This window comes from Westerdykella ornata (assembly GCF_010094085.1).
Source record: "Westerdykella ornata strain CBS 379.55 unplaced genomic scaffold EI97scaffold_15, whole genome shotgun sequence".
In the NCBI taxonomy this organism is placed as follows: domain Eukaryota; kingdom Fungi; phylum Ascomycota; class Dothideomycetes; order Pleosporales; family Sporormiaceae; genus Westerdykella; species Westerdykella ornata.
The window spans coordinates 170,340-198,093 of record NW_022986865.1 but is presented as its reverse complement, the minus strand read 5'-3'; the positions used below and the strand labels follow the sequence as shown (position 1 = coordinate 198,093).

Here is a 27,754-nt window from a genome sequence, read left to right as displayed (position 1 = left end):
GCCAGATCTGTCAAAGGACAATCTCTCAGTCCCTCGACCTCGTCGTCCACTCTCTGTAGTCATAATAAAATCAACCCATCATGGATTCCTTGACCACTCATCCGTCCAATGCCCAACAGGCGAAGAACGTATGTTGTTGTGATTGATGTGGTGTTCGTTCACGCTGTTAACTGACTTCGTCTAGTTCGTAGCCCCGGGCAGTCTCAGCTACCCGAACGGTTCGCAAGAACTTACCGCTCCGGTGGCAGACAACAAGCCAAATGGTCAGGTGGCTACGAACGGCGTCGCTACTCCCGCAACTACTCCAGAGCAAGTTCCCGCGGCCTCTGCCTCTGCCTCTGGCATCGTCCCGACCCTCCAGAACATTGTCGCTACTGTGAACCTCAGCGCGCGCCTTGATCTGAAGACCATTGCCCTGCATGCGAGAAATGCCGAGTACAACCCCAAGCGTTTCGCTGCCGTCATCATGCGTATCCGCGAACCCAAGACCACCGCATTGGTCTTCGCCAGCGGCAAGATGGTGGTTACTGGAGCCAAGTCCGAGGATGATTCCCGCCTTGCCAGCCGCAAGTATGCTCGCATCATCCAGAAGCTTGGGTTCAATGCTTCCTTCAAGGACTTCAAGATCCAGAACATTGTTGGAAGCTGCGACAGTGAGTACCCCGTGCTGCACCGTGATGATCTCAACGCATTCTTATACTCACCTCTTTTGCAGTCAAGTTCCCCATCCGTCTGGAGGGTCTGGCCTCTCGCCATCATGCTTTCTCCTCCTATGAGCCTGAACTCTTCCCTGGTCTCATCTATCGTATGATGAAGCCCAAGATCGTGCTCCTTATCTTCGTCAGCGGAAAGATCGTGCTCACCGGCGCCAAAGTTCGTGAGGAGATCTACGCGGCCTTTGAGCTCATCTATCCCGTCCTTAGCGACTTCCGCAAGTCGTGAGGGTCGAGTTGCATCCGGGTTGGGTCGTGCTCACCTCCTATTGTGCGACCCAGACCATGTATCAATACTTCGGTCAGCCGCCAAACTTCTCTCCATCGGCTCGACATTGAAGAGGCGCTTGTGCTTTCCTTTCTTCTTCCAGTTCTACACATTTTCCGGTTGCATTGCATGGTGTCTCGGCGGGTAATTCGGTTCGGGTGGTTTTTCTTTCTCTTGCTCCACAAAAAAGGATTAGACTGCAGCACATTCACATAGGGTGGAGCTGGTGCGCGATCAGGACGGTCTCCGATAATTGGGTTCGAGGGAGACGGAGTTTTCGATCTTTTGCCTTGCGGATCCTTCACTGGATCATGGCGTTTGGCGCCTCAGCATCATGCTTTTGATGGATGGGATGGAGAAGGAGTCGGGCAGGGGGTGCGAGCGTGAAAGTTTGCACTGGTGGAGGCTCTTTGTCATGACTGACGGTTGATGTCGAGGCCTCTGGGCGTTGCTTCACACATTCGCTATGTCGTGCCGTGCTTTGCTGGCGCGTTCGGGGAGGTGGGTTCGTAGTCCTACGGGCACGGATTAGCTCCAGATAGTGAAGGGTACCATGATGTACACGAGTCACTATGGTGTCTGTGACGGCTGTGATGGTCCATGACTATGCCACCAGTTTGTTGCATTGATGCTACATGGACTAGAAAAGGTACAGACACGGCAATCTTGCTTGACCCTGCACGCTCTGAACGCGTCCAAGCCTAGCCCAGAGTGCTTGCTTGCACTTTTCTCCAGTCCACTTCGCTCCAACGCCAAGGACGTGAACGCTTTGTCGTCGGGCTTTCGTCTTGATCGCCTTGAACGTACCTCGCCCTGCTGCCTGTCTGTCGTCTCATTCCGCCTCTTGCATTTCCTCGCCCTCTTGTTGCTCCGTGGCAGCCTTCTTGGACGACGACGCCTCCTCGGCGTTGTTCTTCTCCTCATCCTCGGCAGAAGGGGCGACGGGGAATGAGAGGTGTTTCCAGTCCTCGATCTGGGAGTGCGTGAGTAGAGGCATAACTTGGAGCAACATGACAAAAGGAGTGCAGAGGGAGACAGGGCAGCACACCCATGCAAACGGACCGAGAACGAGCGAAGAAGAGCGACACACTCACCTCCTCGATGATACTCCTCAACCGATCCCTTATACTGTCCACTGCATAACTCCCCAGCAACAGCCTCAGGGGCGGATAACTGCAGTGTCCGAGCTGCCAAACCAGTTCGGCGCTCTTGACCGCACTGACGGGCTGCCTGTCATTCAGCCACTGCACCATACGCTTCGCGTGCCTCGCGGGGCTGCTCAGCGGCGCGTACGGCGGGCTCGGGTTGGGCTTGACCCAGAAGTGGCCGTAGCGTTTCGGTTTGGGCGGTCCCGAGGCGGTGATGGCAGCGGCAGGACTGGTGGCGTTGGGTCGGAGTGGAAGATGGTTGGGAGCGCTGGTGATGGTTGTGGGTTGCGGTTGTGGGACGACCACGTCGTCCGGCTCGTCGAGACGGATGTGGCCTGGTTCGATGAGCGTGGCTTTGATGTTGAAGACGTCGATTTCGTAGAGCATGGACTCTATCAGCCCCTCTACGGCGTACTTGGTCGCGCAGTAGGGTCCCAGACCCGGGACGCCGAGGGCACCTGCGGTGGAGGAGAAGATAAGGTAGCGGCCATGGTTTTGTTGGCGGAAGTGTGGGAGGGAGAGTTGGATGATGTGAAGGGTGCCGAGGAAGTTGGTGCAGAACTGGTTGCGGAGGTCATAGTCATCCTGGTCTTCGCAGGCTCCAATCACGCCTGTGAAAGAGAGGTGAGTTGAAGTGGTAAGAGGAGGGAGAAGGGGAGAGGAAGGGTAGATGTACCGTAACCGGTGCAGCTGTGAGACGCCACAGAGTCAGCTGAGCTCTCGGGGCTTTAATACACAAACGAGACTGGAATGCATACATACTTTGCTATGATGTCGATACTACCCCAGTGGTCTATGCTCCGCTTGATGACCATATCGACCGTCTCCCTTATGCGCACATCGCAGAGCAAGCCCAGGCAGCTTCGATCCTGCCACTTTTGCATTTGCTCCATGGTGTTCTCCTGCGTCCAGCCCACGGCGGTGCATCTGTCACCGTGGGAGAGCACCGCCCGAACGAGGGAGCGCCCCATGTGTCCGGTTGCACCGAAGACCTGGCTCGTGTTGTGAGCATGACATACAGGTTGCAGCAGCACTAGCAGCGAACGGGAGGATGCGTACGATCCATGAGGCCTGCTTCGGCGGATTGTGCTCCGACGGCGGATCGCAAGTGGCAGGGAGTCTGAGGTTGGGATGCTGGGAGGCGGCGCTGGGCGAGAGGCTCTGGCTGGCCGTGTCGAAGTCCATGGGGGAGTTGTGGAGGAGTGCACCAGAGAGGCTGAACGGGGCGGGGTTTGGAGCTAAACTGGGAGATCGCTCACTGGACCCGGGTGTGACTGTCGAACAAAAGGCGCCGGCCAATCGGGAGTGCTGGCTCGTGTTTGAGAGGTGCCGGCAGCGTCAGATGGGTGAGATGCGGCGGCGGTGGTCACACAGAGAGGATCATGGTTCCCAAGGGGACCAGAAATGGATCCAGGATGATAGAAGTTGATGATTTTTGGTCGGCTGAAAAGCGTCAAAGAAACGGCTCGACCTGGAAGATGACTCCTAGGGCATCCAGGGGTAGCTGATGGAGCTCCGAACGTCGACTCCCGAATAGCCATCTATGACCGCCGCAGAGGAACAGAAGGACGATAACGAGGAAGAAGAGAGGCTTGGTGTGCATGAGGTGGAATCCAATGTTCTGCAGCGCTTGGGTTCGGTATCGTCCCCTCATCGCCCGAATGATCCTGCTAACATCGGCATCGCCCGCCTGAGCTCTCATAGTGAGTGATTGTACGAGGCTGAGGGATGGAACAATCAACTCCTGCAATGATATAATGGGTGATGTGGCAGAAAGAAACCGGCGGAATATTAATATAGGAAAACGAAGGAGGAATGGCCGCCAATGTGCTGTCGAAGTCGACGGGACACCAGGTATGTACTCCGTACCCCTTATCGATAAAAGCTCTTCCAATTCCCGAGTCCCGAAGGCTTGGCCTCGCTCACGCTTCGCTTTCAACACTCGACGACATCATGATCTACCAACGATTATGAGCAACATGTGCATTTTTCGATAGCTTCTGCCTCCGGGTCTCTTCTTACGCCATGGGTCAACAACAAACTGCTCCCCAGCAGCAACCTGTCATCTCCCACGGCTCCTCGTAAGCACTCCCGATCCCCGCCATATCACCCACACCCCCCGCACCAACTAACAACCTTTCCGCCAGCCTTTCCTTCGCCCAAGGCTTCGTCCTCGGCCAGATATCCATTGCCCTCCTGATCTTCTTCTTCATCAAATTCTTCATCTTCGGCGAACCCCCCTCCGCCGACGACCGAGCCCTGCACCTCTCCTCCCTCCGCCGCGCCCGCACCCTCGCCCACCAAGCCTCGTTCCAGAACCGCGCCCGCTCAAGCTCCATATCCGCTTCCTCTACCCATAACCCCCTCCGCCACAAGGACTCGAGCAGCGTCATTCGCTCCGCTGCAGGTAGCGGTCGCGCACCTAGCATCTCGCAGATCCTGGCAAAGACCTACTACAACGTGAAGGGCCACCAACCCGAATCGTTAGACTGGTTCAATGTCCTCGTGGCGCAGACCATTGCTCAACTCCGCGAAGACGCGCGGCGGGACGGCGCGGTGTTGACGTCTCTGACCGAGCTGCTCAATGGGGGAAGCAAGCCGGACTGGATTGGCGAGATTCGGGTCACGGAGATCGCGCTGGGCGACGAATTCCCCATCTTCAGCAATTGCCGCGTTATGCCTGCCGAAGACGGGTTTGCAATTGGCGGCGCAGGCGCAGGAGGGGGAAGCAGTGGAGGCGGGATGATGGAGGAGGGAACGCGGTTGCAGGCGAGGATGGATGTGGACCTGAGTGATGTGATTACTCTGGGTGTGGAGACGACGCTGGTGCTCAATTACCCGAAACCTAGGACGGCGGTGCTGCCCGTGGCATTGGCGGTGAGTATCATCCGGTTCTCGGGCACGCTGGCTGTGTCGTTTATTCCCAGTTCGTCGCCGCCGTCGAGTTCGCATGGGAGCGGTGGTAGTGGCACGACACAGGGGCATCCAAGTCAAAACCAGAATCAAGTCCCCAACAATGGTAGAACTACAAGAGCACAACCTCCCTCCTCTTCCTCAACGCCTCCTCCCCCTCCCCATCCCCACCGCCCGACATCCCTAGCATTCACCTTCCTGGACGACTACCGTCTCGACCTCTCCGTCCGCTCCCTCGTCGGCTCCCGCTCCCGCCTCCAAGACGTCCCCAAGATTGCCCAACTCATCGAATCACGACTGCACGCCTGGTTCGACGAGCGCGTCGTGGAACCACGCTTCCAGCAGATTGCGCTGCCGAGTCTGTGGCCGAGGAAGAAGAACACGAGAGGTGGGGAGGAGGAGCAGGAGGGAAACGGGGAGGGAGATGAGGCTGGAAAGATGGACGAGAGGGAAAGGGAGAGAGAGGTGAGGGCTAGTCTGGCGAATCCCTTGTCGCCGGATCAAGGCGTTGGACAACAGACGTCAGGGACAACGACACCTGCCTCAAGAACCGCTACAGCAGCGGCGGCAACTTCTCTAGAAGCCCGTCTCGAAGCCGAAGGTGCCAAGATTCGCGAAGCCGAAATCAAGGCGGGTGAAAGGCGCAATGGGGCTCGGGAAACCAGTCGGGAGAATTATCACGGTAGCAGTAGCAGTAGCAGAGAGGCATCTGGGATGCGCTGGCGGGGGGAGAGAGGCGCAGAGGGGAGTAGAGAGCAACAGCAGAGGATGGGGAGGCCTCCGTTCTCGTCGATGAATAGTTGGGAGGGGAGCGGGCAGAGGGGGATGCCGGGGGCGATGCCTAGTGGGTAGCTAGTTGACATGGACATGGAACAAGGGAGTGTAACAGCAAGCGGGCGTTTATCACTGCTTATTAGAGACATGGTCCCATTTAGAAATACGGCAGCAGAGCATATAGCATATAGCATACAGCGCAAGAAGCGCAGCATAACCTCATGAAATCAAGCAACATATGACTGAACAAGAAAGGAGGAAACTAACTCCACACGAGCACATCTCGCTGTTGTGTATACATAGCTAACAGGCGGTGGTGGCGGAACACTAGACCCGCTCCCGTGTCTCTCTACAACTCATTGTGATATCCTTTTCGATCAGGTGCTCCGTACTTCGTGCCAGCCAGAACGCACATGCATCCTGCCCATCCTATTCCCTTTCCCCTTGAGAAACATGAACACCCGACCATGAAGAAATCCCCGGATAGTAGTACAATACATAACCCCTTCTTGAGAAAAAGGGGGAAGCGTGGAATCGTCTAACTCTCACCTCTCATTCATACCCCTGAGGTAGGTATTCGACAGGTACACAATCATTCCCATCTCAGCGGTAAAGCGAACATGTAGTCGTCCCCTTCAGAGACCACTGCCGACACCGCCTCTGCCTCACATAACATTCCTTCCTTCTTTCACAATGCCCCGCTCTTCAATCCAAACTTCCGAATCTATCATCCCATCACTGCCATGTGGACGCCGTCGTCGTGGGTGGAGGCAAGCCGGGCTGGAACGGAGGATGTTCATTCCCACTCGCGGCTAAGTATTGCGAGGTAGCAGTGTCACTGCTCTCTGGAGGGTTGTACGGTTTCGCGGCCTGGGGAGCACTGGCGTCGTGTCTGCGCTGGGGTGTCGGTTGGCTGGGTGAGAGTCCGTTTTGCGCAGAAGGGGCAGGTGCAGGTTGCGGGAGGCCCTGCTGGCTGGGCGGACGGAGTGAGGTGGATGTTGCTGGCTCCTGTCCGTCCTGGGGAACCTGAGGAATAGGAGCCGAGAGTTCGGACGAGGGTTGAGGATTCGTGGGAGTTGCTGGGAGTGTGGTATCCTGCCCCACGACGGGTTTGAGATCGGATTGCTGCGGCGGTGTGGCAGTGGACGACGCAGTGGGTTCATCCTTCACCTCAGGCATAGCGGCTGTAGAAGAATCGTGTTCATGTCCTGTCGACGCAGCAGATTCGGAAGCGATCTTCGACCCTTTAGGATATCGCAAGCAGATAATCAGACTTCGGCGTTCCTCGTCTTCTGTAGTCACACTGACCGATTCCTCCTCCTCATCATCCAAGTCCATCTGGTCCGCTTCTTCCTCGTCTTCATCCCCTCCATCCCATGATGTGACATCCTCGTCGTCCATCTCGTCAACGGAATTGTACGTTTCAATGTGTTTGCGACTTGGACGGAAACCATTGGTGGTGCTCCTGCCATTGGCTCGGGTAGCGCGACCATGACCGGCATTTGGTTCTTCGGAAGCTTCGGATCGAACATAGTCTCCGGTGGCAGGCGATGTTCGGTCAGTTTGCTGGCCGCTGAGGAGAGATTCGCCGTACATTCCAGTTGCTCGGGATTTCACGTGACGACCACTGGCGGTCACGGTCGGGGCGGGTGCTGCTGGAGTCTCCCTTCCAGAGTTTCGGTTCGACCGTCGAATCCCAAGGGCGCCAGCGTATTCCTCCTCTTCGTCAGAAAATGTATACTTCATGCGCTTGCCGCGTGTTCGGCCCTCGTAGAGGGAGAAGACAGGTTGAGCGAGCGCAGCCTGGCGGTTCAGCCTATATTCGCGGCGCTTGCGTTTCTAGACAGCCGTCAGTAAATCGTGCATCTATGCCGTGGCTAACAACGTACCTCTTCTGTAGCCTCAAAACGTGGAATAGCATTGCGCATCTTCTCAGCCAACTGTTTCGCATCTCTGGTGCCATCCTCGTCGTGAAGCTTGTCGGCAAGAGCGCGAATTTCCGCAATAGACCCAGCAACGCTCCACCACGTAACATTCTTCAACTTAGGATTGCTCTCGCGGTAGACGCGGAAAGGTGTATCGTCTTGGCCTTCAATCAGCCAGTACCGGCGGTCATCGCCGTCGCGACCCCAGGGTTGTACGGAGAGAGGAATGTGCGCATCGACTTTATCTTTGCTATTTCGCGTCTTGTAGCCTTCTTTTATCATGTTGTTGACCACGTCCGAATCGTGGAGGCTCCAGAGGACAAGGGTCTTGAGCAGAGTGAGCTGCAGGGAGTGGTCAGCCGCTAGCGCAAAGGCGATGTTGCAGCCCTCATATACTCACTCGCTCCGTCGACGACATGGTGTTGAACGAGCGGCCACCAGTTATGGGGTTCACACCGTTCCATGCGCGTGGCCATTGCGACTTATGCGTTTGGATGGCTTCTTCGAGAGCGCGACCATAGTGACCTTTCCTGTGCAGCGCAATGCAGTTAGCAAACTGAGTCTGGCTGTGTCCTTTCCATCACATCCACGCGACCCAGACTATGCCACCATTGGGTTATATGGAGGGGACTGACTCGATGGGTTTCTTCCTGTTAAGGAGGAGCGCGAGGAGGGAGCAGAGCAGCGTCTCGACCTGGGGGGAAGGGACCACTTCAGCAACTCCCCTTTCGAGGTCCTGGGGGCCGAAATGAGGCGTTTTAGGCGGGAATGCGTCTGAAAATCTTGATCGGAACATGACAATGAACTGGGATAGTCGAGTATTAGCGGAGGTCCGGCGGAGGTTGGGGTCGGAGTAGAAGCTGCATCACGTCGCGAGAGGACGCGATTGACGCGAATTTCACTCACAGGAATATCAGGGTTGTCTTCGGGAGCCATCTCATGCGGCGGAGAGGCCGGACGTTTCCTGCGGACGGGCGAGGGCGACTTCTTGTTGAAGAAGGATAGGATGGTGCCCTTCTTTTTGTGCTTCTTCTCAGGCCTCGCCGCGGAAGGCTTCGCGGTCGCAAGGACCTTGGGCATTTCGTCGTCAGTCGACGGAGGTGAAGACAAGGTGGAAGAGTCTGAGTCTGTCATGGTGACGGGGTTGGCGGTTGGTGTCGCAAGCGTTGGGTTGCGCGGAAGGGGCCCTGGGGATTGCGGTCAAGAATGGCGACCTACGCGCACGGCTAGGCGTGCATGAGGTAATCTTTCCTGATTCGATTACACGGAGATAATAGGGCCCAGTTATTTGTGTAGGGCAGTCTGCAGTCAACTTCACCCTCACCAGCTCAAGTTCACGGCGCGTGCGGTCAATCTTGATGAGGCGCAGTGCTCGCCGCATTTACAGTGTCGCAAAAGACTCGAAGAGCTTCCCGGAACGCTGTTGCAACTCGACAATATTTAGATACCAATTCCCGACCGGATCATAGCAATTTCTATACGCCAAGCAATGATGAAATAGTACCAGCCCGACAACGGTGATCAATGTCATTGCATTTCCGAATCCCAACACACAATGTTTGGTTGAAATAGCGGTTATTATGAGTGAAGAGGACCGACGATAGCTATAGCCCTGCGGACTGCATGATCCGCATTGACATACAGGTCAGAGTTGCAGATGCGGCTACAGTCAGGTTGATTCGCATCACTGATAACCCAGCAGTCCATCACCCTACGCCCCTTTACGGCTGACTGTGTACTCGGTATGCTGCGGTCGAGAAGACATGTGGACCACAACCCTTTCCTCTGGTCATCCCGAAGACATTGCACGATGCTTGGGTCCATCGAACATTCAGATGGAGGGGGAAATGTACTCGAGACGGAACGAATTGGACCTGTGGGGATTTTGTTCCAATACACATGTGCAAGCCAGAATGGAGAGATGAAGGTGACCACAATTCATAGTCAGTGCGGAGTACTATAACCCAGCCATGGTTTCTTGCGCCTGTAGAATGGATTATGCGTCGGCGCCGTGTGGTGTTCGTTGTTATGGCTGCGTTAGGGGAGCGGCGATGCTACCCTGGTCTACAGTCTCGTGTTTCTTGGCGTTTGAACAGTGAGTGAATGTCCAACCTGAAAGTCTACTTCCTATGGTTCGCGAATGTATGCCAAGCTATGCTAAATCGGGGTCAGGACACGTCTTTTTGGAAGGAATCCAACGCATGCGACTAGCCTTGTTCCAGTGGCGGGCGTCAAGCTTCGCAAACGGGCGTTTCCGCGGCTCAAATGATGGTGCAGCCATGAAGCTGAAACGCTGTTCAATCATGTGGGACAAGCGCGGCGAACAGACTGGCCTCTGGCGCGTCTGCCAAAGATAGACTGCGGTGGCACCCGCGAGGTCACCGTAATGGGCGGCAGTGGGTTGGTTGGCTCTGGGTCAATCTATCGTGTGAAGGGCTCCGCTGATAGATTCAGTTGGAGCAATAAATAATCAATTCGCGCCCGTCTCTGGGGCAAATGTGGTTGCCGAAATTGGAAATTCGGATCGCCGTTGGGCGAGGGCGAGACCACCACGCTTGAAACCACCCATTCCTACTCCCCTCCCTCCCTCCTCTCCCTCCCTCTCTTCCAATTCTCCCACTTCCACTTTCTCATTGTTCCCCACGCACTCCTCTTCTCGTCCGTTCGCTATTCAACATTTTGTGATTATTATTCTGCCTTGCTCACTCAATCCATCACAATCGCCGCTGAGAGCCTGCGTCATACAGCCCCAACACCCACCCCACCGACGTAGTTATTGCGCAGCGACCCTACCACGACGTGCTCTCACTGCGCAACACCCCGCAACCTGTCCCCACCATAGTCCTTCTCTCTGCCTTCCGTTAGTCGCTCCATACATTTACTGTCACAATGAACGTCAACAAGAAATTGGGCCGCTTCAAGCAGTGGGCCGGCGAGAAGATGGGCGGAGAGGTCAAGACAGGTGTCTCGGACGAGTTCAAAGCTCTGGAGGCCGAGATGGACTTGAGGCATTCTGGTATGTAGGCCTCTGCTATTCCAGAACTTCAAACTAACCGTGTCCAAGGCCTCGAGAGGATGCAACGGGCTATGACAGTCTATGTCAAGTCTCTATCCAAACGCGCCGAAGGCGACGACAGGGAAAAGACGCTCCCTGGAGGATACCTAGGCTCCGCTATGGTGACACATAGCGAAGACTTCGAGCCGGACTCGGAGTTTGGCACGTGCCTGGCTTGTAAGCATCTCGTCTGCACCCACCATTCGTACACCCCATCTGACCCTAGACAGCGCTCGGAAGGGCGAATGAGCGATTGTCGCGCGTGCAGGAGACCTATGTGGGAGACGCAACGTCGGCCTGGCTGGAGGGACTGGATCGCTCTCTTGCGCAGATGAAGGAATATCAAGTATGTTACATCCTGCCCAGCTTGCACGTTCAATCGGAGCGTGTACTAACGGGACCATAGGCGGCACGCAAGAAGCTCGAGCAGCGACGGCTAGCCTACGATACCACCTTGGCGAAGATGCAAAAAGCGAAGAAGGAGGACTTCCTCCTAGAGGAGGAGTTGAGAACACAGAAAGCAAAGTATGAAGAGTCTAATCAAGATGTCTTCAGGCGGATGCAGGATATCAAGGAGGCTGAGATGGATCTGGTACAGGACTTGACGGACTTTCTAGAGGCCGAGTTGTCCTACTACGATCGGTGTCGTGAGATCCTGCTCAACGTCAAACGCGACTGGCCAGTCAAGTACGTCGGTCTCTGACTGTCCTCTAAGGGTCCCTCACTAATCTTAACAAACAGAGACTCTCGCCGCATCGCCCGATCTCGATCCATCACAGCTCACGGATACGCTCAACGGTTCAACCCACCGGAAGAGGAGCCGGCCCCAGAGCCACCTCGGGTAACGATCCCACGTCTGCCTTCCCGGAACCGGTCTCCGCCTCAAGAGACGTCCTCTCCTGTGTCCCGACCACCCTATAGTCGTACGTCCACCTACGATAGCCCGGGTCGACTGCAACGCGAGGCGTCCCCAGCACCAAGACTTTCGCGAGTCCCCACAGAACCTACTGCCGTCCTATCAGGTCGTGCTGGTTTGCGTCCTGTCCGTCAACCTACCAACACGTTCTCTGATGACTACACCGATGAATCTGTGGCCTCAAACGGTTATCGCCGAGATAGATCGCCACCAAGTCCCGCCACGAGCCATGGCAGTGAACGTTCGCGAGCCACCAGCTACGAGACTCCAGCCTCTGCGACGACTAAGAAAGCACCTCCTCCACCTCCACCGTCGCGAGCGAAGAAGCCTCCGCCACCGCCGCCCCCAATGAAGAGAAGTGCGCTGAGTGCGTCAGAGACGTCGCATTATTGATTCCAGCCATTGTTTCGGCTCGTCTATCATTGGTAGCTGTTGTGATGTTTCGAGTTCGCAGAGGTACCGCAGGCTGAGGCACTGAATCGATGCCCTTAGGTCACTTTTCTCCGATCGTCACCATGTAACATTATGCGAATGTGTTCTTCCAACTGTCTTGAGCCTGTTTCCTTACGTTGCATTCACAGAAAACCGACTGCTGCGCGGTCTGAGGTAGCTCCATCACGAGGTCTAGGATGGCAATGGTACAGTTGGTTGGACAGGATGAATGATGGGATTTGGGCTCCACAATCATGGATTTGGTACTCAAGGGGCATATCATGACAGGATGGGTCCTAAGGAAAGTATGGGATGGGTATGAACTTGTACAAGGGCGGATGGAGTTGAGGGGTGCTGCTTGGTGCGATATTCGTGTATCAACAATGATATGGTTTTCTGCGTCTTCGGATCGAGATTGGATGCATGGGTGAGGTGTGAGTGTTCCGGTAACAGACGGGTACTCATGCCATTTAAGTTGTTCCGTTTAATATGGCATTGTTGTGCATCATCTCTTCCAGCATTCCCCTGGTGTACGAGTCTAGTGTAGTGCGGTGCAAGAAGCAAGAACGAAAAAAGAAGAAGAGTCGAGTTCCTAGGTATCTTTTCTCATATTGATTCCAAGCAGGGCAATTTGCCAAGAGACAGATGTCAAGGAAGGAGCCGAGATGGTTAACAAATACTGATATCTCTATTATCCAAGACCAATCCTCTACTGCGGTGTGTAAATTCCCCAGAATTTCGTGAAGGTACCCAACGCCCATATGAATCCATATCATTACAGTCGTATACCTATTCTAAGTTTTGTTCTGAAAATTCCAATTGTCCTGCGGCATCATTCGTTAGCACGAGCCGTCTCATGGAAGGGAGGGAGAGGGAGCGTCTACATCACATACCCATTGCTGCGTCGCATTACCCAAGGCCGTATTCCCCACCCCATCGATCCACTCACCCCCTTGGACCCCCATTCCCGCATCCACCGGCACGAATATCGCCCCGGGGTCCTCAGCCGGCATGCCAGCGAGGAAATCATCGTACCCCTCGCCCGGCACCCCGGACCCCAAACCCCCCAGCAACGACTCAAAATCGACCGCATCCATGGGCGTCTGCAGCTGCGCCTGCAAGGGGGGAATCTGCTGGCCGAAATCCGACGACGTGGCCGTCGAGCTCTGGCGTATCGGTCGGAAAGCAGGTTGCTGCTGCAGTGCGGCCTTGCGCTTGTTGACGCCCTTCATGATGTAGAAGGCTTCGAGGTTCTCTTTGACGGTCCAAAGGAGGTCGGAGCAGCGTTCGCGGACGCCGACGCCGTAGCAGTGGCCGAAGATGTGGTCGATGATGGTCATCATTCTGTCCTTGCGCGCTAGGTCCGGCGTGCGGTAGAGCTCCGTGAGGAGTAGGAGTACGGCGTGGTACTGTTGGTAGGTGGTGGAGTACCATACCCATGAGCTGAGAGACGGGAGCGTGTCCAGCGTCGCACCGATCTCGAGCGTGGTCAGAGCAGCCGTGAGGAGCACATCGCGTAGACGGTTTTCGGAATCCGAACGTGGCTGCAGAGTCGTCTGGGGCAGATGGCGATACAGAAGCATGGAGTCGCAACGAGCCATCAGGAGTGTCGCCACGAGGCCCGCATATCGCTGTATCGGAACTCGGGCATCGAGGTATTGTAGGTACTTGGAGTGGATCTGTCGTTTTCGGGATTCTACTCGAGCCCGCAAGTCGTGCAATGTGATGGCCTTGCGGTCCATTTCTATTCTCCCGCGGAAGATCAGACGATGGAGTTCATTACATTCATAGCGGATGAGTGAGAGAGTTACATCGGTCCAACCTTGGACTGGTGTAGGGTGGTGCTGCCACTTCGGGCTGCCAAATTCGAAAACATCATCATCCACATTTAGCGGAAGTGCGATGTCAAAGTCGTCGGAGCGGATGGATGGATGTGGTCCTTGGGCCTCGGCAGTCTTGAAGTCCAAGAAACATATCTGGTACCATAGCAGAGACCGAACATGGCGTTGCAGAGGCGTGAGGCTGCTCGCAGATGTGTGGCTAAGGCGGTGAATACCGATACATTGGGCAAGTCGGACTAACGCGCCGACTATTACCGAGGTCGCTCGCGAGATCTGGGCCCTACATAGGGGAATCTAGTCCCGTCAGTCCAGACTACAGCCTCATGTAGGCACAGTGAACCTACTAAATATATGGTGATAGCTTGGAGAGTGCGGATGTTGGACGTTTTAGCCCAATTCGCGCGAAGTAGTGCCCTTTCTGTAGCCGACTGCAGCCTGAGAAACAGGTCTTCCTTCGTGATTCCGAACTGCGATTTTGCCTGAAGCGGAGATAATGATGCAGCTGCCGCCATACAAACGGCCAGAACCAAAGCAGTGCAGGAATTCTGGTTGTTCCCAAGCTCTACATTGATCCAGAAACGGTCAAACAGTCGTCTGAACGAAGGGATGTGCAAGACATGAGCCAGTGGGCTGACAGACTCCACGTAGCGTTGGAACAAGGCCTCAGCCTCAATCTTAGTAGGAAGCTGGGGACGTTCCAGATCGTTGCCTTGGGGAAGGGGTGTGGAAGATCCCAGAAGCAGCGTGAGCGATGGCGACAGCGACGGCATCTGCTCAGCGGCCAAGAGAGCGGAAGACTGCGGTGCTCTCTGACCCGCAACAGAGGACACTGAATTGGGATGTTCGGAAAGGAGCTTACCCAGCTAGAATGCTTCATCAATTGCCAGGGCTTATAATTTACAAAGTTAGACGATAGTAAATATACATACCTCTTCGGCATATTGGGGACGAAAAAACCCAGTGATGTTTTCACAGATAATCATCCTCCCGATCCGGATGGTGAGATCCGTGGCGATCTGGTCCTCTTCGTCGTTTTCATCCTCAAAGACATCGTCATTCATCTCCTCGGGTTCCGCAGGCAATCTTTCCCAGGCATCCCCTCCGTCAACTTCGACATGTTGCTGGTACGCTTCCCACTCATAATCACGGGGCGGAGTTCCAGGCGTCTGAGTATTGATATTTGCGTTTGTGCTCGAGGTCTCATACTTCTCAGTCGGCGTGACTGCGGCCTGTGAATTGGTCCGAACTGGAAGCGGCTGATTCCAATCAATCCCACTCTTAGACGCTGATTCTCTCTGCTCTCTCTGTTCTCTCTGTTTCTTGCGTGCGGCCGATTCAGGCACCGTGATGAAGACACACTCTCGTCCGAAGGCTGTGCAATTCTGGCAGGGGTGCGTCTTCGAACATCGACTCTTGCGCGTGCGGCATTCCACGCACGAGTTTATGGGACGTGGATTTCTCCTACGAACCACCCTCGACTGCAATGGTTGTTCTGGCATATTCCCGGCATCATCGCTGCGCCATTGCAGGTGGTGTTGTTACGAATTAGGGCTGGCGGATTGCAGGAGATGAAAGGCTCCAACGGGCGGGTGAGCGGTCCGCTCTCCTTGTTTCTCAACACCATTGGTCCCTGCATGGAGATCGCTCACGTGATGCAGTATAAATTCCAAGTTCCAGCTTTGGGAGCGGCTCCTATGCTTGGCAAATGGGAGCGGAACATTTGGCGCAGTATTTGTTCCGCACTATGTACGAATAAGGGATTGTGAGTTATTTCATTAATATTTATCGTGCCTATTGAGCCCCTTATGGCTTGCCCATGCTGGACACCGACCACTATGGAAACATCAAATGCATGGAGCAACCAGCAAACCATACATGTTACGTTGAAGTCTTGGGAAACCGGTCAGCAATCACCTTCCAACTTCTCTTCTAAGGCGCCCTGCTGCTGTCGTAGGTCCAGGCTCAGGCCAGGAGTTGACTGCATCCTCGACTTCCTCGAGGAAGCTGGTACTGTTATGTACCGTGGTACCTCCCAATACGACACGGACTCCAGGCGAGCTGGCGTTGACCTGCGCAACCATCTTCGCCTCCTCGTAAGTTGTCCCTCCGACCATGAAGATGATGATGTCTTGAGGCTTGTCTTTCGTCGAGCCACCCCCTTCAACAAAAGGGTACGATTGTTGGCTAAGCCGGCCCTTGATCATATCCTGCAGAGTGGTCTCTAACCGCGGCGAATGCTGTGTGTAGACATTCTCCACACCCTTTAAGCCCTTGAATCTGTCGCGTGCGCCGCCGAAAAAGGACCCAGCTTGAAATAAGTCCGGCACCCCTCCAGCGGTCGTAGTAGCTTGCAAGGACTCGTGGTAGGTGACGAGTTTAGTGATGAGATTCAGTCTGTGTCGGGGGACGCCGGCAACACCGAGAAGATCTAAAAGCATGGGCGTCGAATTCGAAGAGTGCTTCGAGTAGCGAAGGGCGTAAATCGCAGTCAGTCGCAACTTATTGTCAACGGGTATCTTTGGATTTTGTATCAGACGCTGGAGTGTCTTTACATCGTTTGAGTGGTTTTCTGTGCAGGCAAGACTCTGCTCCAGCTCGCTGACATCCAGCAGGTTGTCTTCACCAACTCGTCTGCTTAGTTCACCTACTAGCGTGACGTGCTTCGTCACATTACCGGACAGCTTCCGAAATTCAGGAAAGTCTTCGATAAAGCGCTTCATATCTGCGATTGAATCGAGCTTCTGAGTGCCTTGATGTTTGGACGCGAATTGTTCCACGTAATCCTTGGCATTCTGGCCCAGGTCGCCAAAGTTGAGGTACATGTTCTTCTTGAAGAACGGATCTTGATCTTGAGAAAGCACGATCTCCTGTAATGCGCGTCAGACACAGCTTAGCTACGCTTTTTAGGTCACCATACTCTTAACTCAGGTCGAACATCGGGTACGCCACGTAGATCCACTCTCCCATTCTTGATCCCTAGTAGTTCATGCACCATTGCCTGATACGTCCATTGCGTGAGTAGAGGGGTGACCGGGTCATCCCGTCGATCAACAATGAGTAATATCGGCGGTGTATCCGTCTTTCGAAAGTCGAATAACTGGTCCTCTTGCGTCATGTGATACCGAACCTCCGTAGCTAGCTTCTTCGCCATAAGACTATTCTTCTGATAGCGGATAAGTGGCTTCTTCTTCAAAGCTAGAAGTAGAGCCATGACGCCCTCCGTTGACCTTTGCAGCGAGTCCTGATTCCACGCATCCGGACTAGTGCTCCATATTCTGTGCGTTGGATATGACAGGTTTAAAGACATCAGATCGGGGTTGATTACGAGAAAGTCGGCGAAGTACTCATGCACGGCGCGTACGACTTCATGGTCGTCGGCCTCAGCGAGCCGTTCCAGGGACGATTTCTTGATAATGTTGCTGAAGTCTGCGGCAAGTCAGCCACGGGTCGGCACACAGAGAAGCGCTATATCCCACATATATTGTACTCGCCGTACTTGGGATCTCGCAGCTCCTCTATCAGACTTTGTATTGACTCTGGCGACGGACGCACAAAGCATAGACATCTAAGATGCCGCATCTTCTCTCGGTTTTGGTTATCCAAACGGCTATCTCAAAGTTAGGGGAGTCGATGCAGGCGGGAGGAGGGCATGTACTCGGTGAGGTAGACTTCATGATTCAGGAGGGCTGATTGTGTTGTCGCCGTGGATACTATTGGGACCTTCACGGGAATATTAGCAGCTATACTGGGTGATATGGAAGTGCAGACAAACCTACAGTCTCATTGTCTAACAAGAGGATCTTCATCTTCGCGGCGGAGGAGCCCCCTGCAGCGGAGTCCCCGACCGACACCATCTTGGTGATGTAGCCGGAGACAGCCTGTACGACATCCATGATTGGCCTAGAGTACGTCGAGGTCTCTGCGTGTTGGCGGTCTCTCTCAACCAGGCCCTTTCACGGCTGTCAAGGCCATAGTCTCTAAGCGATTGACGTACGGTGTGGCTTGTGCTTTCACAGGACCAGGGTAGCTCGAGCGGGCTGACTAATCTTTCGACCCTAAACTTGGTCAGCTTCGTATTTGTCCCTCTCAACACCACTCGCTGAATCGAGAATTTGTAATCCGTTGGGGTCCCGGGAACGCGGTGCTTTCGGCTTTCTGTCGGCTTTCGGAGATCAGTTTCTCGATATTGGCTATTGAGGGAACATTCCATGGACCTCGCAACGAACGTTCAGCTCGGTTTGTACTGTGGTTGGCTTGTCAAACTCGCGAAAAAACGGCAGGGCTACAGTAGTCGATAGACTACTGTAGGTCGTGATGTTGGGATACTGTATAAGGATATACTTCGCAGAATTATCTGAGCTGGCGGTATTATTTTCAACAAGGAGTACTGTTCTATGACGTGATTGTGGAAGACGGGCCCCTCACGGGAGCCCTTTCTCTGCAGACATAAATACTCTGCAAAATATCTCAAGTTTCTTGCAGGCAACACTCCTCCAGTACCGTCTTCTCCTAAAGCTACCGATCAGATTGAGTCCGATAGTGTCCACCACTTCGAAACGTTCAACAATGACGAAGCTATTCATGTAAGCGTCCTCACAGCCTCCAAGTATCTCTCCGTCCTCTCATACTAACCTCCCCCTCCAGCACAGGAGCAACGGGTTACATTGGCGGCGACGTTCTCTACGCCATCGCTCACGCCTTCCCCGACCTCGAAATCACGGCCCTAGTCCGCAACAGCGACAAAGGCGCCAAAGTCGCCGCCCAGTATCCCAAAATCCGGCTCGTATACGGAGACCTCGACAGCACCGATGTCATCACCAAGGCGTCAGCCGAAGCCGATGTCGTCGTCAACACCGCGAACGTTGATCATGAGGCTTCTGCACGCGCGATCGTAGCCGGATTGGCGCAGAAGAAGGAAGGAGAGAAAGGGTGGTTGATTCATACGTCTGGGACGGGAATACTGTGTTACGCGGATTATGAGCGGAAGAGCTATGGGGCGAAGAATGAGAAGGTGTTTGACGACTGGGATGGTATCGGCGAGGTTCTAAACATTCCAGACGCTGCGCTGCACCGGCCCGTCGACAAGATCGTTCTTGCTGCCAGCCATCAATATCCAGGAAAGATATCGACGGCTATCATCTGTCCTCCGACTATTTATGGCCCAGGGCGCGGGCCGGACAGGACCAAGAGTATCCAAGCAAACTTGATGGCTCGCGCCACGCTTGTCCGGAAGAAAGGGTTCCATGTCGAAGGAGGTGAAAACAAATGGACGCAGGTACATATCCAGGATCTGAGCAATGTCTACATCTCCCTGCTCACAGAAGCTTTGACTGCGGGTGGAGGCAAAGCAACCTGGAACGACGAGGGGTACTACTTTGCAGAAGCCGGCGAGTTTGTGTGGGGGGACCTTGCAAAGGAGATTGCGAAGGCTGCGAAGGACAAAGGCTACATCGAGACCTCTGAAGTCGACGCCATCTCCACAGAAGAAGCCGACAAGTTGGTAGAGCTAGGAAGCTATCTCTGGGGCGTGAATTCCAGGTGCAGATCAATTCGGGCGAACAAGTTGTTTGGCTGGAAGCCGACGCAGAAGAGCCTGTTCGATCTCGTGCCTGAGATTGTCGATGTCGAAGCTAGGGACCTGGGCATAACCAAGGGACACGCTGCTAAGGCTGCTGGTGCTGTGTGAGTCTCGGTTTCTGAGGGACTCGTTGGAGACTTGTCCTCGCAGTAATCATACATTTCAGCGACCAAGTGCCTATGTTCTTTACTTTATTTCAATACTAGTTTACAACTTACTCTGCTTTCCTTGAAGCATCTCCTCCACCGCGATCTCACTTGTACACAAGATAAATGTGTCCTTCAAAGCCGGCACCCTCCACTTGGAGTTCGCCTCCTGGTAATCCCTTCCACCTAGCATATCAGCAAAGTGCAAGATACTGGGATAATGCGCGAGAGCAATCTCATCCCAGCCGCCGTCACCTTCCTTCTTCTTCCCCGCTACGTCCACGACGGTACCGACAAGTTTCGCGTTACCGCCACGCTTGGAGCCGACGTCGGAGGCGAATGCTGCCCCGTATTTGAGATAGGAGCCTTTTAGGCCTGGCTTAAAGGAGAGGAGGTTGAGCATGGAGACGGCGCCACGGCCGGCGGCGCTGGAGCCGTTGTAGAAGGATTGGACCCAAGCCTGCAGTTCCGGAGATAGCTCTAGGTTTTGCGCTGATTGAGCGACTTTCGGGTTCTTCAAGGCACCAGTGAGCTGAGGCACGGATTCTGGGGCGGGGTGGAGGAGTTGATTGTTCTTAGTTGAGAAGTCCTTGAGGAGGCGCGACGGGATGCCTGCGGTTACGGTCCAGTCGTGCTGGACCAAGCTCTGGAGGGAAGAAGGGAGGGCATCCGTTGAGGGCAGGATGAGGAGGAGGTCCCAATGGATGTTGCGGGCGAGAAGGCTTTCTGTCGAAAGTTCTTTTGGGAGGATGATCCAACGAATGACGCGTGAGATGACTAGGGGTTTGAGGTTGGTGGCCTTGAGGGCGGAGAGGAAAGCGGATATTGGGCTAGGAGTTGTGGTATGTAGTGAGAGGAGATGGAGGGTGCAGAGAGGCATTGTGACGACGACAGAGGAGTGGCTCTATGGGATGAAACTCTGGAAAAGATTGTTGATGGCACTGAGAAATACATGGGGACGAAAGTATAAATCGAGGTCTCGCTGGCATAGGCGCTACTGGTAATGGCACAGAGATCGCGGGGAAATGCCGAGGTTCCTATTACGGCAAACTCGCCCCCCCCCCCCCCGGAGTACCTAGTAGGTAGGGTGCGATTGTCTGGTAAGCCAGATCAACTGATAACAGGCCATAGCAGAACATGAAATGGTACAATGCCAGACTATATTAGCGAAAACTTGCCGTCTGCTTGATTGTACATATAGACTGCCAGCAGCATGTTTCGGTGCGATGTCGGTATGTTGTTGTACAGCCAGAGGCGATGCTCTCTAACACTACCTAGTCACAAGTACTCAGATACGCTCCGGAGGACTTTAACTAGACGTCCGCTTCTTCATCGGTATCCTGGCCCAACACCAATTCACCAAAATCGTCGTCGTCGCCTTCACTATCATCGGCATGAATCTCCTGGGCTGCTGGCGCACATGAAGGCACTGAAACCGACGAGACTGTGACTTTCTGTAGCGTGGTTGCTGGAGGCACCACTTGGTACGGCTGCTCCGGTTCGTCCATCTTCACACGCTTTGCGGGTAATTGCGGAATATCGCCAGTCTGCGGCCGTTTGCCTACACTGATACTTGGGGAGGAGTCAGGTTTACCCTCCACGGACTGTGTGGTCTCGAAAGCGGGAGCTGGCGGAGGCAGTTCGGGTTCGGGCAGGTGCACCTGGGGAGTATGCTCAGCCTGCAACGTCGTCGAAATATGATTCCTGGTTTCAGCTACAGGGTCAAGAGTCACGTCGAGCTCTTCGCTAGCAACCTGCTCCTCCGCTTCCTCCCCTGCCTCCTCTTCCACCTCCTCGGCTTCGGCTTCCATGTCTGAAGAATCATCGGATTCGGAACGCCCGGTGCGAAGCACAGGCATCCTAGGTCGAAGGACGATCTCTACATCTGCTTCACCGGAAAAAGATCTTGCCAGAAGGGGTAAAATGCTCGCGGCCGGTTTACCAAATTTCTTGCTGGGAGGAGGGTTCAGCACGCTGGCAATCATGGCGTCCTTGTGCTGAGTGAGAATGGCGGTACGATCCATGCGCATTCTCAACGAGTCCGACAAGTTATGTGCCCTTATCTTCGAAAGGAGGACGGGTAAAAGTTGCATCGCACTCTGTTGGAGCCCAGCATAGCCTGCAGCGAGTCCCCTTTGACTCAAAGGAGACTTCAAAAAAGCATCCGCATTTGTCGACATGGCAGGCTTCCTACTGCCATTTTCATTACCCGGAGACGGAGTGTGAGGTGCCCCGGAGCTTGTTGATTCCATAGGGAGAACGTCTTCGCAACACCTGCGGATGAGAGGAGAGAGGGTGTCAATAGATGACTTCGGAAGAGCTGCCCCGCAACGGTGAAGGAGTTGTGCGAGTGCACGGTAACAGACAGCACGAATGTGTACGTCACCCTTCTCTGATCCAAATATCCACGTCAACTGATCGAGAACGATGAGTTCGAGGCCGACGGCACTCTTCTCAAATCGACACGTCAGGACTATGAGCACCTCCAAGGCAGCAACGTGCACCTGGGGTAAGATGCTCCATAAGATTTCGCGCTCTTCCTTGCTGACTTGATTGTTGAATCGCACAGCGTTGGGCAAAGATGCGGGTCCCGATGCTGCCGGGACTGCGAGGGAGAGCATCCTTGTGAGAAGATCCACAATAAAGCTCATCTGCAGATTAATCGCGCCGGCCGTGGGAGTGCGCAGATACTCCCTGACCAGGTGAAGAAGACCTATAAGCCTTTCGCCACCAGCATGAATGCCAGACCAGGGAGGTAGATGAAGCACGTCTTGCTCGAGATCTTGCACTTCATCCTCCAGAGTATGGCCATTGACAGGGGCAGGAGCCGTATGAATGGGTTGCCATTCTTCCACCACGGCTCGAAAAACTTTATCTGCAATCCGATGGGTGTTCGTGATTGTGTCCTTCAGTGACTTGGCCCACTCTTCACTTGAGGCCCCTTTGGGCGCACAGCACGCCAACTGGACATATAGTCGCCGAGCACTTTCCGAAATCTCAGAAGAAGTCGCAAGCCTCTGTCCCCGCAACTGTTCTCTGCTGATCTTGCTGGATGGTGTTGGGGCCATGAGCTGTCCGAGGAGTTGCTGAAGCTGCTTGATGTAGGTACGAAATATGGTCGGATGTCTTGGGAGCAGTTGGTTGAAGCTTTCCAGGATCGTCTCTAACAGGCTCGCTGGAGGTCCCGACGAGATGAGTTGCAAGCATGCCTGGATGTAGGCCGGTAAAGACGGTGTTGCAATCTCCCGGACCAGTGTGGGATAGTCCCGGGTGAGGATAAAGATGCGGGTTAGCGTAATCAGACATAGTCTTTTCGAAGACGGAGGATCCGGCTTCGAGAGAACTCCTAGGAGGCCGCGGACCCACGGGAGACTCTTTTGAAGGGTCTCCCACCCTCCAACTTCAAGGCTGGCCTTGACCAAGACGATTGCTGTCCATCTGCCCTGAACGGTGCGGTCCTGAAGGAGAGTCGAAAGTAGAGTCCGATACTTGTGAACAGCTACGGAAGCCTCCGAAGCTGATTGGGATCCAGAAGCCTGTGTTGACGAGAGTAAAGACTTACAATTGGCCAGTGACGCGGTGATGGCCGGAACCTGTTGCGGCAACTGGGTGCTTGAGGTTGACGAGAGACGGAAGGATATGGCACGCAGGGTGGACAGCTCCGCCGCGTTTGGACCTGGTTTGGCCATCACAACCTAGTCCAGCCTCCGAAATCCAGGTGAACGGCAGGGGAAGATAGGTGTTGCTACTCTCACCGAAACATCGTCTGCCCAGTTCACAAAAAAGTTGACGGCGGTCGGCTCTACCTTTTTCCAGAGTGCCAAGGCAGCAAGGGCTCCCTGTCCCAACATGTTGCTGTGACGGATCGATGGGTGCTTCGAGGGGAAACCTCGCGGGCAGTGTGGACAGAGACACTTCCACCTTGTTTGGTCTTGCGAATATGGTTTCGAAATCTCCGATCCACCGCATCTTGCGCTAGCCATATCTCTACCACGATGGGTGTATGTAATCGGTCCCTCAACGCACTTCTGACCCCCTGGCAACGTCATTCACTCGTCTCAAGACATCTATCTAACCCTCCAGCAGAAGCCCGTCGAGAGCGACAAAGCTAAGCGCTATATATTACAATTGGACGACGCTCGATGTGCCGGCCGTTGGACGGATGTTCCGGAGCTTTGTCGCAAAGTCGAAAAACATGCCCCGCATAGACGATGTTCGTCCGCCATTCCATCCTTCTCATACACTCCGCGTGGCTGACGATACGCTAAGGCCTGACCCTCACCGCGAGGTCTGAAGCGCGCATATCGCATCATAGTACTCTCCGGCCTTCTACCGCCGCTTCTACCTCGTCCACCGGCCTCTCGCAGATCATACCTTCTTTGCTTACTGCCATTGATGAGGAGGTCGATCATGCCCAGGATGCATTCCAAGCGACAGTGTGCCTGGGCTGGCTACACTATGTCCTCGAAGAACCTGGCCTTGCTGTGGTGAGGCTACCGAAGGACTTCACCACGGCTGCTGCGAAGCTGTCGAGCGAAGATGGCAGCCTTAGCGGGTGGTCGCGCGTATGCGTGGTCAAGGGCGCATTCCTTAAAGGTTCCTCCCAGGATAGAACAGGCGCGACCGATGAGGCCATTCAGACGTACATGTCCATTCTCCCATGGCTTCGCTCTCTGGGCGACCTCAGCACTGAGTCGTACTTGTTCAAGATGTGGACCGAGCGTTTACTGGTACGGCTCTGCCAACTCGTTGACCAATCTAGAGAAACTGGCAGGTCCGTGGAGATGGCAGACGCATTGTACGCCTATCGATTATGGGCCAGATTCTACGAGACGGCAGGGACTTCTGGGGACAACGACAGTATGACCCCGCATCGGCGCTCTGCGTGGAAGGCGTATTATGCAACACTGTCAACAATCCTTCAACATGATCTACCATATGATGTTGAAGCCGGTGCTCATATCGAGGCGCAATCCGAGAAACCGAACGTCAGATTACGGCAGCGGGCAGAGTTCAAGCGAGTTGAGCTGGTGTACGAAGGCATATTGCTACAAGACATTCAGTTTCCTAAAGCGAGTGGAGATAATAAGGAAATTGAAGAGTGGACAGACGCAGTTATTGCAAACTGGCGAGTTCTATGCGGGCCAACGTGGGCAGACGATGATCTGGGCGAGGGCGGAAAGGAAGCGGTTGGCAGAGGAGTACTTGATGTAAGGGTTTCTATTCTGCTTCGATGTGCTTTGCACGGCTTCCTTCTAACAGTTTGGTGTTTCAGATTTTGTACCGAGCCGCTACTAAGACATTCCATTCAACCCCTGTTCTTCGGCATTTGTTCACAGTTCACGCATCCCTCGCCGAGTTCGAGCTAGCTTTCAAAGCTTATGATTCCTATGTGGAGATCGTTACACGAGGAAAGGATCGCGCTGAGAAATCAGGCGAAGAAGACGTAGGAATCGATGATGACAGTCTCATCCTCCGGACGTCTGCTGAAGCTATTCGACTACTGTGCAGATTTGGGTCCAGAGCGGAAGTCGAAAAGGCCTTGCAAATCGGCAAGAATATCGAGAAGTGGCTCGAACAAACCGAGCACATCAAGTCCGCTACATCAGAAGCTGGCTCAGTGCGATCATATGAGGCCGTGATAGCTCCCACAGCGCTTGCGGCTGCTTATTGGGCGTTGGGAGTCAGCAATGCTCAATGGGCTCGCTTTACCTACGATGCTAATGCTCGCACAGCCATCCAAAGCAAGGCTGCACAGTACCTGCGCAAGGCTCTCGAACCTCGTTTTGAAGACCCCAACAATGTCGAAACTCTGTATGCTCTGGGCATGGTCTTGGCGGAGATGCGAGATATTCCAGGAGCGATCAAAGTGGTCAAGCACGCTCTATCTGCGGCTACAAAAAAAGATGATCCGAAAGCTTCTAAGACTCTCGTGAGCGGCTTGCGCGCAGAGTTTGTGCGGGAACGGAGGCTCATCCCCACGTGGCATCTACTCGCACTACTTCTGACGGCAAGAACGGACTTCGTAGCTGCAGAAAAGGCATGCGAAGCAGCCTTCGAACAATTCGGAGACCCCACCATTCTATTCGGAAAGGAAGAGACGTCAGCGTACAGGAGCGAGCATCTGAACAACATGAATGGCAGCAATCATAATTCGAATCCCAAGGGCTTGGTAGACCAGATGCAGAGCTTCGAGAAAGCCGGGATCCTGCAAATCAAGATGACACAACTGGCGCTTGTCGAAACCGTCGAAGGACCCAATGCGGCCGTGGATGGTTGCGAAGAACTACTGGCGCTCTTTACCAGATTATTTGGAAACATAACCGCAGAAGCAGCGAAATCACTTCCTGTTCCTTCGACCCCTATGCCACCACCCAAAAGCTCGAAAGGCACAATTAGAGGAAGCATCTTCCGGTCAAAAAGCTCTGCAAGGAGTACCCATGTGGATGTTGGAGCGCGTAATCTCTCCATAGCCAGTTCGAGACCATCGACCACGGCAACGCAATTAACAACAGCTCCGGAAATACAGGTAACCGATGCAAATGGCACGGAACATGCCACTAAAAGTGAGCATCACCACCATCACCTCCCCCATCCCTTCCATCACAAACATGACGAAGAAAAGGGGGGAGTGAAGCGAACCCCGAGCAAACTGAAGAAGCGTAGTGCAAATAGCCTCCACAAATCATCGCCACAGGAGCCGGATCATGCTGGAGATGTGCCTGCCGTCCCTGTTGAGAACACGAATGGTGTTTCCGCGCGTACCAGCATATCTCGCGAGAAATCTCCCAGGCGCCCTTCGATGTCGAGTTCGGTTAGGAAGTCGATGGAGAGCAACAACCGACCGTACCGCACAATATCGCAGACTGCACCCCATTCACACCGGAGGGAACCGTCTTTACCCCCGCTGCGATCCCCGCAGCCAGCTACGAGGATGTCACACTCAGACGTACAAGGCCTGAGCTCCGAATATATCCCTCCGGAGCCGCATTTCTCAACTGCCCAAGTGCGGCGGCATAAAATCACGTTGCTGATCGACATATGGATCTTCATATCAGGTCTGTATGCGCGTGCGGGAATGTACGACGATGCCCAGGGCGCAGTGGCCGAAGCCTTCAAGCTGGTCGAAAGCCTGGAAGCAGAGGCCTCGCCAGACTCGTCTGGTAGCAAGGCACTAGCTCACAGGGGTTGGGGCGGAGCGCGAAGTATAGACCGGCTCTGGGCGGATGTTTACGCTGCGGTAAGGTTTCTTCTCATATCCTCTGCAAAGAACCCCTTGCATGCTGACCCTCTTTTTTCCTCTACCAGCGCGGAGACCTGAAATGCATTCAATCTTCCAAACACGCCGCAAAATCCGACTACGAGCAAGCACTTCTGCATTTCCCTGACCATGCCGAGGCGATTGTCGGGTTATCCAACATCCTGCTGGATATCTACAGCAAGGTGATACCACTCGAGCCGAGTGAGCGGGAACAAGCAGGCGCCGTAGAGGGATTTAACCCGCTCTCTCCGCCTTTGGAAACCCTGGTTTCAGACCCTCACAAAGACGTACACTCGCACGCAAAGTCTGAAGGGCAAACGCAATCCCATACACAGCAGCAACACCACCCTCACCATCATCATCACCATCACCATCACACCCCGCACACGCACACGCCCTCCGCGGAAAACACAATCTCTCCGCCCGAACTGAGCCGCGTCGCCGCCCGGGACCGAGCCTTTGGCCTGCTGTCTACCCTGACGAAGCTGGGCCAAGGGTGGGACTACTCGGAGGCGTGGTATGCGCTGGCCCGGGCGTACGAGGAGAGCGGGCAGGTGGAAAAGGCCAAGGAGGTGCTGTGGTGGTGTGTCGAGTTGGAGGACACGCGGCCCGTGAGGGGGTGGGGGGTAGTAGCGGCTGGTGGTGGTGGTGCTGGGTGGGGAGAGGGGGGCGGGTTTGTGCTGTGAATGAAAGTGGGGAAGGGGGTTTGCGGAGTGGATGATGGGGAGGGGATGGAGATAGCAGAGGGGAAGAGGAAAGGAAGGAAAGGGGAAGTTCACTTGGT

General features: G+C 54.5%; 11 protein-coding genes across 11 annotated transcripts; 5 read left to right on the top strand and 6 right to left on the bottom strand.

Moving 5' to 3' along the window:
- Positions 1–60: 60 nt before the first annotated feature.
- Positions 61–1,148, top strand: EI97DRAFT_434435 (TBP-domain-containing protein). The gene is made up of 3 exons (XM_033798627.1): positions 61–652; positions 709–908; positions 977–1,148. Exons 1-3 carry the CDS (start codon positions 467–469, stop codon positions 1,050–1,052), a joined length of 462 nt encoding a protein of 153 aa, XP_033652734.1. The 5' UTR covers positions 61–466; the 3' UTR covers positions 1,053–1,148.
- Positions 1,149–1,560: 412 nt separating this feature from the next.
- EI97DRAFT_420790 (short chain dehydrogenase/reductase family protein-like protein) lies at positions 1,561–3,318 on the bottom strand. The gene is made up of 5 exons (XM_033797039.1): positions 3,189–3,318; positions 2,892–3,121; positions 2,806–2,819; positions 2,076–2,740; positions 1,561–1,954 (listed from the first exon to the last, which is right to left on the bottom strand). Exons 1-5 carry the CDS (start codon positions 3,312–3,314, stop codon positions 1,814–1,816), a joined length of 1,176 nt encoding a protein of 391 aa, XP_033652733.1. The 5' UTR covers positions 3,315–3,318; the 3' UTR covers positions 1,561–1,813.
- A 744-nt stretch (positions 3,319–4,062) lies between these two features.
- On the top strand, positions 4,063–6,061 carry EI97DRAFT_434432 (uncharacterized protein). Its single transcript, XM_033798626.1, has 2 exons — positions 4,063–4,210; positions 4,277–6,061. Exons 1-2 carry the CDS (start codon positions 4,155–4,157, stop codon positions 5,892–5,894), a joined length of 1,674 nt encoding a protein of 557 aa, XP_033652732.1. The 5' UTR covers positions 4,063–4,154; the 3' UTR covers positions 5,895–6,061.
- A 20-nt stretch (positions 6,062–6,081) lies between these two features.
- Positions 6,082–9,103, bottom strand: EI97DRAFT_434430 (uncharacterized protein). The gene is made up of 5 exons (XM_033798625.1): positions 8,648–9,103; positions 8,377–8,546; positions 8,142–8,271; positions 7,706–8,083; positions 6,082–7,655 (listed from the first exon to the last, which is right to left on the bottom strand). Exons 1-5 carry the CDS (start codon positions 8,873–8,875, stop codon positions 6,552–6,554), a joined length of 2,010 nt encoding a protein of 669 aa, XP_033652731.1. The 5' UTR covers positions 8,876–9,103; the 3' UTR covers positions 6,082–6,551.
- A 1,288-nt stretch (positions 9,104–10,391) lies between these two features.
- Positions 10,392–12,252, top strand: EI97DRAFT_79978 (BAR-domain-containing protein). The gene is made up of 5 exons (XM_033803096.1): positions 10,392–10,757; positions 10,806–10,973; positions 11,027–11,142; positions 11,203–11,483; positions 11,538–12,252. Exons 1-5 carry the CDS (start codon positions 10,631–10,633, stop codon positions 12,103–12,105), a joined length of 1,260 nt encoding a protein of 419 aa, XP_033652730.1. The 5' UTR covers positions 10,392–10,630; the 3' UTR covers positions 12,106–12,252.
- A 746-nt stretch (positions 12,253–12,998) lies between these two features.
- On the bottom strand, positions 12,999–15,484 carry EI97DRAFT_379746 (uncharacterized protein; the record flags this gene model as incomplete). The annotated part of the gene is made up of 3 exons (XM_033795728.1): positions 12,999–14,279; positions 14,330–14,848; positions 14,897–15,484. 3 exons carry the CDS (start codon positions 15,482–15,484, stop codon positions 12,999–13,001), a joined length of 2,388 nt encoding a protein of 795 aa, XP_033652729.1.
- Positions 15,485–15,739: 255 nt separating this feature from the next.
- EI97DRAFT_434426 (vacuolar protein sorting-associated protein 45) lies at positions 15,740–17,899 on the bottom strand. The gene is made up of 5 exons (XM_033798624.1): positions 17,762–17,899; positions 17,641–17,705; positions 17,462–17,592; positions 16,903–17,411; positions 15,740–16,852 (listed from the first exon to the last, which is right to left on the bottom strand). The coding sequence occupies exons 1-5, from the start codon at positions 17,876–17,878 to the stop codon at positions 15,896–15,898; spliced, it is 1,779 nt and encodes a 592-aa protein (XP_033652728.1). The 5' UTR covers positions 17,879–17,899; the 3' UTR covers positions 15,740–15,895.
- A 652-nt stretch (positions 17,900–18,551) lies between these two features.
- EI97DRAFT_459493 (NAD dependent epimerase/dehydratase family protein) lies at positions 18,552–19,671 on the top strand (the record flags this gene model as incomplete). The annotated part of the gene is made up of 2 exons (XM_033801013.1): positions 18,552–18,568; positions 18,630–19,671. 2 exons carry the CDS (start codon positions 18,552–18,554, stop codon positions 19,669–19,671), a joined length of 1,059 nt encoding a protein of 352 aa, XP_033652727.1.
- On the bottom strand, positions 19,390–20,732 carry EI97DRAFT_79942 (uncharacterized protein). The gene has a single exon (XM_033803095.1). The coding sequence runs from the start codon at positions 20,587–20,589 to the stop codon at positions 19,771–19,773; it is 819 nt and encodes a 272-aa protein (XP_033652726.1). The 5' UTR covers positions 20,590–20,732; the 3' UTR covers positions 19,390–19,770.
- A 276-nt stretch (positions 20,733–21,008) lies between these two features.
- EI97DRAFT_400663 (uncharacterized protein) lies at positions 21,009–23,465 on the bottom strand. Its single transcript, XM_033796442.1, has one exon. It carries the CDS (start codon positions 23,396–23,398, stop codon positions 21,023–21,025), a length of 2,376 nt encoding a protein of 791 aa, XP_033652725.1. The 5' UTR covers positions 23,399–23,465; the 3' UTR covers positions 21,009–21,022.
- Positions 23,466–23,704: 239 nt separating this feature from the next.
- Positions 23,705–27,656, top strand: EI97DRAFT_459490 (filamentation protein-like protein; the record flags this gene model as incomplete). The annotated part of the gene is made up of 5 exons (XM_033801012.1): positions 23,705–23,710; positions 23,796–23,922; positions 23,979–24,919; positions 24,985–26,949; positions 27,018–27,656. 5 exons carry the CDS (start codon positions 23,705–23,707, stop codon positions 27,654–27,656), a joined length of 3,678 nt encoding a protein of 1,225 aa, XP_033652724.1.
- Between the last annotated feature and the right edge of the window lie 98 nt (positions 27,657–27,754).

Excerpts from the sequence above, each read along its gene's own strand:
- EI97DRAFT_79978 (XM_033803096.1), top strand. The coding sequence starts at position 10,631 with ATGAACGTCAACAAGAAATTGGGCCGCTTCAAGCAGTGGGCCGGCGAG. Across the intron at positions 10,758-10,805 it reads GATGGACTTGAGGCATTCTG|GCCTCGAGAGGATGCAACGG; the intron begins GTATGTAGGCCT and ends ACCGTGTCCAAG. Across the intron at positions 11,484-11,537 it reads AAACGCGACTGGCCAGTCAA|AGACTCTCGCCGCATCGCCC; the intron begins GTACGTCGGTCT and ends CTTAACAAACAG.
- EI97DRAFT_434430 (XM_033798625.1), bottom strand. The coding sequence starts at position 8,875 with ATGACAGACTCAGACTCTTCCACCTTGTCTTCACCTCCGTCGACTGAC. Across the intron at positions 8,272-8,376 it reads AACAGGAAGAAACCCATCGA|GAAAGGTCACTATGGTCGCG; the intron begins GTCAGTCCCCTC and ends TGCGCTGCACAG. Across the intron at positions 8,084-8,141 it reads CCATGTCGTCGACGGAGCGA|CTCACTCTGCTCAAGACCCT; the intron begins GTGAGTATATGA and ends CACTCCCTGCAG.
- EI97DRAFT_434426 (XM_033798624.1), bottom strand. The coding sequence starts at position 17,878 with ATGGATGTCGTACAGGCTGTCTCCGGCTACATCACCAAGATGGTGTCG. Across the intron at positions 17,412-17,461 it reads GTACGGCGAGTACAATATAT|ACTTCAGCAACATTATCAAG; the intron begins GTGGGATATAGC and ends GACTTGCCGCAG. Across the intron at positions 16,853-16,902 it reads ATGTTCGACCTGAGTTAAGA|GAGATCGTGCTTTCTCAAGA; the intron begins GTATGGTGACCT and ends CGCGCATTACAG.
- EI97DRAFT_420790 (XM_033797039.1), bottom strand. The coding sequence starts at position 3,314 with ATGGACTTCGACACGGCCAGCCAGAGCCTCTCGCCCAGCGCCGCCTCC. Across the intron at positions 3,122-3,188 it reads CGAAGCAGGCCTCATGGATC|GTCTTCGGTGCAACCGGACA; the intron begins GTACGCATCCTC and ends AACACGAGCCAG. Across the intron at positions 1,955-2,075 it reads TGAGGAGTATCATCGAGGAG|ATCGAGGACTGGAAACACCT; the intron begins GTGAGTGTGTCG and ends ACGCACTCCCAG.
- EI97DRAFT_79942 (XM_033803095.1), bottom strand. The coding sequence starts at position 20,589 with ATGCCTCTCTGCACCCTCCATCTCCTCTCACTACATACCACAACTCCT.
- EI97DRAFT_400663 (XM_033796442.1), bottom strand. The coding sequence starts at position 23,398 with ATGGCCAAACCAGGTCCAAACGCGGCGGAGCTGTCCACCCTGCGTGCC.
- EI97DRAFT_434432 (XM_033798626.1), top strand. The coding sequence starts at position 4,155 with ATGGGTCAACAACAAACTGCTCCCCAGCAGCAACCTGTCATCTCCCAC. Across the intron at positions 4,211-4,276 it reads GTCATCTCCCACGGCTCCTC|CCTTTCCTTCGCCCAAGGCT; the intron begins GTAAGCACTCCC and ends CCTTTCCGCCAG.
- EI97DRAFT_434435 (XM_033798627.1), top strand. The coding sequence starts at position 467 with ATGCGTATCCGCGAACCCAAGACCACCGCATTGGTCTTCGCCAGCGGC. Across the intron at positions 653-708 it reads ACATTGTTGGAAGCTGCGAC|TTTGCAGTCAAGTTCCCCAT; the intron begins AGTGAGTACCCC and ends ATACTCACCTCT. Across the intron at positions 909-976 it reads TACGCGGCCTTTGAGCTCAT|CTCCTATTGTGCGACCCAGA; the intron begins CTATCCCGTCCT and ends GGTCGTGCTCAC.